Here is an 8860-nt window from a genome sequence, read left to right as displayed (position 1 = left end):
TGTTTTTTGTATCTCGTAATACATAGACGGTTAGTGATGCTGCTCTCCTGTGTAGGAGAACAAAGTTCACAAACACTTTTCTTTTTTAGCTTCACAAATTTCAGAACTTCTGCAGAAAGTGACTAAATCTTTGTCATAGGGTAGTACCTCATGAATTACGTCTGTTAATTTCTTAAGGACTCAACTTGGTAACCTTATGAGTAACTTAGTTTTTGTCTGTAATCTAACGTTTTATGTATTTCATAAACCTTGCATTTTTATGATTATTAATGGCTTAGATTTAGATAAATTTATGGATTGGAATCTTGGTTTCAAAGCCAATACATGCTTGTAAAATAATGTGTATATTTGAATTGTAAAAAAAACAAAACAAAAAAACTACTGGACAAAGCAAAAGGAATTTAGAATTAAGTAGTTGGTGATTGTGAAACAGGTTACTGGGAGAAAGTGTATGCTAAACTTATGTTATTTCATGTAAGTGCATCTTCTCTAGCCCACTGGATGAATTCTTCCTTCTTCCCTCCAAATAAGAAAGGTCTCATTTCTTGGATAAAACTAAGATAAGGGTATATAGTATGTGTGGTTTTTATGGGGTTCAACTAGGGGATACAAAACTTCAGAGGTTCAATGATAGAATCATAGTTAAATTACCATTGTTGTATTAATTTTTAAAAGACTAAACCAAGTAAGTCAAAGATGCTTTCATGAACTCTGAAGATAGAATAAAGAGAATCCATATAATCTTACTTTCAAGATATGGCAGCTCTTACTACCATTGTTGGAAATGACTGCATTAGGAATCTAAAATTGCCTAATTTTTGCTAAATGGGTTAAATAAAGATTTGCAAGATTGCTTGTTCTTTTTTATGTTTTAAAGAAAACATTAACTTGGTGATTTGGCATGTTTTTTGTTTGTTTGTTTGTTTTTTGTGGTACGCGGGCCTCTCACTGTTGTGGCCTCTCCTGTTGCGGAGCACAGGCTCCGGGTGTGCAGGCTCAGCGGCCATGGCTCACGGGCCCAGCCGCTCCACGGCATGTGGGATCTTCCCGGACCGGGGCACGAACCCGTGTCCCCTGCATCGGCAGGCGGACTCTCAACCACTGCGCCACCAGGGAAGCCCGATTTGGCATGTTTTTACCCCAAGGAGTTATTCTTTTTCTTCAGTCCTGGTGGTAGTTCTTTGTTTTTGTTTTTAAATTAAATTGAGAAGTTCCATTTTTTTCCAAGTAGAAGTGAGTAAATGCTTTGGGGAAAAGTGTAAATTGAGAGATAATCCCTAGAATGCCTTTCACTGTGTTTTAACATTCTTTGAAAACAATGCAGACTTATAAAATCACTATCACTGTCCTAATTTATTGACATGATCAGTACTCTTTTATGAAATACTTGACATTATATTCATTGCTTACTGTTTACACAAATGTTAAATGTAGTGTTGATAAATCAAAAAGAGGTCTCTGTGACCCTCCTGTATTATACAGAACAGTTGATTATACCCACAGGTTAAAAAATACTCTGTCAAATAATTGTTAAGTATGTTAACAGAGAAGCTGAAGAGGGATTGTGGTTCCCTTAAAGGCTGACTAGCAGCATCAGAGTTGAGGATAGAACCATTTTCTGTTTTCTGTCCCTCTGTTAATAGGCTTTTTTGTTGTTGTTGTCCATAATATTCCCCACTGTCTTTTTTCTCAAATCATTCAGTTGCTTTTCTGTGGTGGTATTTTGTTACATATTTGCTTCCATGGATTCCCCCCTTTACCTTATATATTCTTCAATGAAAATAAAACGTAAGTGAAATGTTTATCTTAATCTTCCAGAGTATCAGTGTCTCATTTACTGAGACTTCATTTTCATTAGTGTATACACAGAATTATCTCATATGTAGTAATAATTATTTCCAGATATTTACTGGGATCAAACTGCATGTTTTTTTTTTTTTTTTTGGCCACGCTGCACAGCATGTTGGATCTTAGCTCCCCAACCAGGGATCAAACCCAAGCCCCCTACATTGGAAGGGTGGAGTGTTAACCACCGGACCACCAGGGAAGTCCCCAAACTGACTTTTAAAGTCCATGCGATGTGTAGTGATGTCCTCACTTTCATTTCTGATAATGGTAATCTGTATCCTCAGTCTGGCTAGAGGCTTATCAATTTTATTCATCTTTTCAAAGAACCAGCTTTTGGTTTAGTTGGTGTTCTCTATTGATTTCTTGTTTTTAATGTCATTGATTTGTGTTTTTTTTTTTTTTTCTTGGCTGCACTGCGTGTCATTCAGGATCTTAGTTCCCTGACCAGGAATTGAACCTGCCCCCTACAGTGGAAGCGCGGAGTCCTAACCACTGGACTGCCAGGGAATTCCCACATTTAAGTGTTTTTGAATTATGTTTGGAAAACTGGTTGGCTATTAGGAAAGATTTTCCCTCTTGAGTTGCCATGTGGGTCTTACAATAAACCAGTAGTACAAACTTTTATCTTTCATTATATATGGGTTTTGGTTTTGTCTCAGACTAGTTTGTAGGGAATTTCTGCCTGTATTTCATAGCTGGAGAATGTGAGATCTAAAGGTGTCAATTTCCACCAGGGAGATTTTCCCACAGTAGTGTTCTTTGGACTTATCCCCCTTATATTATGTTGCTCAGAGATCTACCTTTGGACTGAAACCACCACATTTTGATGACTCAAAAATGTCACCAACCAGTAAAATTCTTGAAAATTTGAAACAACTGATTTTAGTTTCTAGAATTTTAAAGAACATCACATAGCCAGAAATGATTTGTTCACTAATGAATTATGAACTACCAGTGTGTATGTCTGTAGTGGCAACTGTATAAGAATTCATTTAGGGCTTCCCTGGTGGCACAGTGGTTGAGAGTCCGCCTGCCGATGCAGGGGACGCGGGTTCGTGTCCCGGTCCGGGAAGATCCCACATGCCACGGAGCGGCTGGGCCCGTGAGCCATGGCCGCTGAGCCTGCGTGTCCAGAGCCTGTGCTCCGCAACGGGAGAGGCCACAGCAGTGAGAGGCTCGCATACCGCAAAAAAAAATAATAAAAAAATAAAATTAAAAAAGCATTTAACAGGATAATATGTTCTGTAATAGTAGTTTGTCATTGATAACAAAATTTTCAGGATGTTAATTCCTATAGCAAGAACTTGTAACATCGTAAAATGTGGTTCACCGGAGTTACTACTTTCCATATTTTATAATTAAATGTACTAAAAAAATCTAAATGTAATAGAAAAATTCAATCACAGAGATGGCTTTAAACACTTAAACATTTCTGAATAACACTTTATTCTAGCTCATATACAAGGACATTTTGGTATGCTATTTATACAGTTTTCTTAGTGTTCCCTACATTTGGACTAACCATACTAACATATCTATATGCTAGAGATTTGACCAAAGTATATGCACTTCAAAATAATATTCTATATTCTAATATTCTGAAATGCCTGTGTACAATCTGATCATTGTTTAGTCAGCAAATATCAAATTTAAAGTGTCAGGATGTGGAATGTTTGATAAGTGTTTAGAATTTTTCTGACCAGAGTTCCATCTAGCTAGCTGTGGTGTTAATACAGGACCTGTATGTTTTTCTCATGGGCATGAGGATGTCATGTTACACTTTTTTCTTTTATGTTTCTCAACTTTTTTGCTTAAACTTTTTCTCTCAACTTACTGTAGTAAGTCCTGTCAACATGTTTGTTTGAAAGCAAACCAAAACCAAATATTAAAACGGAAAAAAAAATTTCAAAAGAATCAGATTCTGGCTTCGATATATTATTTCTATATTTGCAAACTGATGTTAAAAAATGCTTTCAAGATGCTTTTTAGGAAGGCACAATTTGGTAGCATCAATTTTTCACTTACAGCCTTTTCTAAACAAGATCCCAGGAAACTGCCACCCTAATTTTTCCGGCACGTACTTTTAAGCACTTCAAGGTTCAATCTGAAGTGCAAGTAAAACCCTCTCATTCTCAAAATTACTAAGAGTAAACAATACATTGGATAGTGAGCAGAATATGAAAATACAGGTTACTTTGTCAAAAGATGAAAGTTCTTATGGTATCGGGTTAGAGACTAAACGTGGAACAAAGGCCTTCATGACTGGAAAATCAGAGCTCTTGAAGTGAGCTCTAGCTATCTAAGCTTAGAAGTTAAATGCAGAAAAACGAGAACATTTTGGTTCTTTTGAACAAGAGCGCAACAGCTAAAACATTAAAAATAAGGTATGGTGATAATTGAGTTAGAAAAGCTCAGTTACTACTCTAGGCTAGACTCTAATCAGTAAAACTATACTTTGTAATTTTCAAGAGTTTGGCTTCATATTTAAAATTTTTTTTGCAGTATGTAATTACATATACAGTGTTTGGTAACTCAAACTATAATGCTCAAGTCTGTAAGAAGTTTATTCGAGAGATGCTCAAAAGCCCCACTACTACTCTCCCTTTCTCCTATTTAGAAAAAAAACAATTTTGAAAATACTTGTAGCACAGAAATGCTCCATGGTTCATCCACAACTGCATGCCCGTATCAATAGGCAGTTTCTCATATCTAATGTATTGTGTTATAGTCTAATATATGTCAAATACCCTGTTGATTTATGAACATTTTCCATGGGCAAGGGCGTTAAAGACAACAGGATCAAGTTGACGATGTTATTGTTCACTTTAAATAGTAAATTGTGCTTGCATACTGAAAGTTAAAATGAGCTGCAAGTAAGAATGGGAATATAAATATGTCCATTTGTACCATACACTAAAAATTAAAATCCTAAGAGAATGAAGATGCCTTATGATAACTGAAAAATGAAAGATGAGAAGCAATAGGAATTGGTAATGGTATATTTTAATTTTTTGTTAAAGCTCTGAAGTTGTATTAAATTGCTAACCAAATTGAGGTAGAGGTAGACCCTAATGTTATTCCTTCCATATGTCAGAATAAGCCTCTCACTTTAACTTGTATGCGCTTCCCCCTAATTATATATACATGATTTAATTTGAAATGTGTTATGATAGAAAAATTACAGGATCATTCAAATGGTTATTTTTTTTACAAAATTCTTAATTACTAGTAAAAAAAAAATATAAAAAGTACCCAGTGTTCTTCTTGCTAGTCATAAATATATTTGTTTTCCTCCAAGTGTAGAAAAAAAAGGGTAGAGAAACTATGTTATGCAACCATTATGATAGTCATGTAATGAAGACACTAGAACATAACTCGCATGGTAAGAATATTTTACCTTAGTGCCTAGTTTTCCTCTTTGAAGGTTACACATAGCTTTGATTCATATTAAATTTCCTACTAAAGCATATTTAAATTCCATCAGACACAAATCTATTTCCATTTTAAATCACATACAAGTGCTAAGTGATCAGAAGGATGGGAAACACTAGGTAAGGCCTGGTGGGTGGTAACTTCTTCATGAGTAGGTAATGGAATCACCTGTTCAACCTCTAAAGCATTTAAGTCAATGAAAATGTAATCCAGACATCCATGAAAGCCACCAACGTAATTTGTGTAAGCAGGTTCACCACAAGCACTTTTCAGTTTGAAGAAATGGGTAAGAGACATGTTGCATCGTTCCTCTTCCCCATTGGAAGTCCAGTCTTCATGATCCTCTGGAATATTACCACTGATGACAAAGTGATACATTCCTGTTGATGGGGTACTATTAAAGTCCCCACAAAATATAACTGGTATGCTGGGATACAGATCACAAGAGACGTGTCTAATGTGAGCCAAGGCTACTGCCATTTGAATGAGACGAATGTACCCACCTATGAATATAAAAAACATTAATGTTAAGTACTTTCTAAAGTTGCCTTTAAGTTAAAAAAAACAAAGAAATTAAAAAACAAACCACAGTATCTGGGTGACATTCAAGATATGTATTTGTATGTGTGGGGAGGAAGTGGATGAAGGTGGTCAAAAGGTAAAGCTTCCAGTTATAAGATTAATGGTATTGGGGATGTAATATACAACACAATGGCTATAGTTAACACTGCTGGGTGGTATATTTGAAAGGTGCTAAGAGAGTAAACCCCAGAAGTTCTCATCACAAGGAAAAAAACCTTTTGGGGGATATTTATATGAGGTAATAGATTTTAACTAAACTTATTGTGATAATCATTTTGCAATATGTATAAGTCATTATGCCATACACCTTAAATTGTATAGCGCTGTATGTCAACTATATCTCAATAAAACTCAAAAAAAAAAAAGATGTATTTGTGTAAAACAGCTTTTACCGACGTTACATTACCACGTTCAAGCCACTTGAGAAAACCAATAAAACTTACCTTTGGGGTGCCAGTAGAGATGGGTATTAGCAACACATATCTTTTGAGAAGAGTCCTTTGTAGACTGAAGAACAGAAACCTAAAATAAACAGAAAATGCCAAGTTCAGATGCTATTTCCCAATCTGAATTTTTAAAAAATCTAAACCTATATGATGAACTGACACTTTATTCCATATGCCTCCCTGCTGATGAAGTATGATTGAAATTATGAAATTTAATTTTAAGTTTTGGAATATAAATGAATGGGATTCAGCATAACATTTTAGTAACAGTCCAATACACAGAGGTAGCATGAATACATTTTAGATGACAACACTAAGGTTGGAGCCCGTGTTTTTCTGTGGGTAAGCGTGGGCTTTGTAGTCAGGCAGAACTCGCTTTGAATACCCACTCTACCATTTACAGCAGTGAGACCTGGAGAGGGACACTTCTTTTTCCTAAACCAGCTTCATCATGAGTAAAAAAGAGACAATATCATCCACCTCAAGGAGGACATTTAATTGTGTGGATTCAATTAAATAAGCTTACTCAGAGGTGCATGAGACACAGTAGGTGCTCAAAAAATGGCAGCTGCTCTTCTTACTATGAACAAAACCAACTACCTAAAAACTCTGGACAACAGAGTTTTAGAATAACATCTATAAAATGGGAACATTAGGATTACTATGAGCCAAAATTAAAATAACAGCTAATATTTACGGAGCACTTTGTACAACATACCAGAGACTTAAAATTTAAATTCTTTAAAATGTGTCAAAACAGTGTTTGGCAAGTAGTAAGAAAATATTAGCTATTAAATTAGTGTATTTAGCTAAACACTAAATCATAAGCACTATGAAAAGTTCCTGTTTGTCTTGTTCAAGGCAACCTGTAGTGTGCCTGGCGCATTACAGGTACTCAATAAGTATCTGCTCGATGAAGGAAGGAAGGAAGGCTAAATTACGTGCTTAAGATACAAGAGCAAACACCTTTCAGTAAAATCTGGACTGTTTCTTCTCTATAAGCACCCCCGGCCCCGGCGCCCCTTCCAGAACGAGTATGTCGAGACTGGCGGAGTTACTCTACCTGAAGTACAGAAGATCTCTGGAGCACCCTCTCCTGCGCTGATGGGTACAAGGCCAGTTTCTCCAACAGTTCTTTGTGAAGTGGGTCAGACTGCAGGGCTTCATGGAAAACAATGTCATGCTGGCTAAGGAGGCTGAACTTGGACTTCCGGTAGAAAGTGGCCAGGCCTTCGTGCTGCTTGATTCGAAACACGCCCTCCAGCCCAAAGGCCTCCAGGGCCGGCACCAAGCTGTCTGTAAACACGTTGCGGTCAACTTCCTGCAAACAGATGAGGTCGGCGTTGTAGCCCGTGAGTTCTTTTTGGATAAGGTTCTGGCGGTAGTCGATTTCCAGGGCGTAAGGGGCACAGTACGGGTACAGGACCGTCCGCGAAAACTCAGTCTGGGCGTATGTGTCGGCCAGGATGTTGTAGGAGACAGTGCGGATGAGAGCGTCGTCCGTCACCTTCTTGGTGTACAGATGCCGGTGGTCAAAGGTGCAGGTGCCGGGCCCGGCCTCCACTGGACACACACTTTCCAACTCCCGGCTTGGCCCGAAGCGCTGCCCATTGCCTGGGGTGCAATGAAGTTTGAGCCGTAGCCCGATGTCGGCATTGGACGGGGTGTAGACGCGCTCGTCCACACCCGTCTCAGTCCAACCAGGAGAGGGCGAAGAGGGAGACAACGATGAGGGGCCTCCGCCCTCAGGTTCTGTCGCGCCGGGTTTGCTTTCCTTGTACCAGCGGAAGAGGGAGCCGGCGGGATCCCCAAATTCGACGCCGAGCTTGGGGCACACCGGGAAGCCGGCCATGATGTAGCGCGGCAACTGCAGCTCGGTGAAGGCGGGAGGATTGCGCTCCACCTTGTACTTGACATCGCCGATCTGCAGCACCGCACCGTCCTGCCAGGCGTCCACATTGAGCACGTCTTCAGCCACTGCCTCCTCCCGGTAGTACAGCTTCACCACGGGTTCGCAGGCTGCAGCCGGCTCGGGCCCAGGGCCCGCACAGGACACGCCGCCGCTTGCGTTTGGCCGGTTCTTCCTGCTCTTCTTGGCGGCGGCCGCCTTCGCGTGGCCTTTGAGGGCATTGGTAGCGATCCGGCTGAGGGCCCGACCCAGCGGCTCGCTCTGGTCGCGCTGCATGTTCTTGTGGCTGCCGTCGGCCAGCGCGAACGACAGACTTAGCTTAGGCTCCGAGGGCACACAGCGCACCACAGCGCGCTCCATCGCGCCTGCCACGGTCTCAGTCGCCGCCTCGGCCCGACTGTGCCGCTCCACTGCCGTACGGACCCCACGAAGCGCGGAGCGGGCGCCTGGGAGCCTCCACATGAACCTGGCGGCCCAGAGGCTGACGAGCTCTGAGCCTAGGCGACCGTTAAGCGTCAGGTAGAAACAGAAGAGCCGCAGCCGCCGGTTCCGGAACCCATTCAGTCCCTCAACTTCCGGCCGGCGAAGAGAGGGCTTACTGTGCTCCTGCCACGCACTTTCGCCAGGCCCGCTCACCAGCTCC

At 40.3% G+C, this 8860-nt stretch overlaps 1 protein-coding gene across 1 annotated transcript; it reads right to left on the bottom strand.

Annotated features, from left to right (window-relative positions):
* Positions 1–3277: 3277 nt before the first annotated feature.
* PDE12 (phosphodiesterase 12) lies at positions 3278–8816 on the bottom strand. The gene is made up of 3 exons (XM_067754901.1): positions 7372–8816; positions 6306–6384; positions 3278–5783 (listed from the first exon to the last, which is right to left on the bottom strand). Exons 1-3 carry the CDS (start codon positions 8677–8679, stop codon positions 5341–5343), a joined length of 1830 nt encoding a protein of 609 aa, XP_067611002.1. The 5' UTR covers positions 8680–8816; the 3' UTR covers positions 3278–5340.
* Between the last annotated feature and the right edge of the window lie 44 nt (positions 8817–8860).

Source organism: Pseudorca crassidens, chromosome 10, assembly GCF_039906515.1.
Source record: "Pseudorca crassidens isolate mPseCra1 chromosome 10, mPseCra1.hap1, whole genome shotgun sequence".
Lineage (NCBI taxonomy): Eukaryota > Metazoa > Chordata > Mammalia > Artiodactyla > Delphinidae > Pseudorca > Pseudorca crassidens.
This window is presented reverse-complemented; position numbering and strand designations above follow the sequence as displayed.

Coding starts and splice junctions, on each gene's coding strand:
- PDE12 (XM_067754901.1), bottom strand. CDS start 8,679: ATGTGGAGGCTCCCAGGCGCCCGCTCCGCGCTTCGTGGGGTCCGTACG. Junction 6,385..7,371: donor AGAGATCTTCTGTACTTCAG/GTAGAGTAACTC, acceptor TGTTTATTTTAG/GTTTCTGTTCTTCAGTCTAC. Junction 5,784..6,305: donor TCTCTACTGGCACCCCAAAG/GTAAGTTTTATT, acceptor TTATATTCATAG/GTGGGTACATTCGTCTCATT.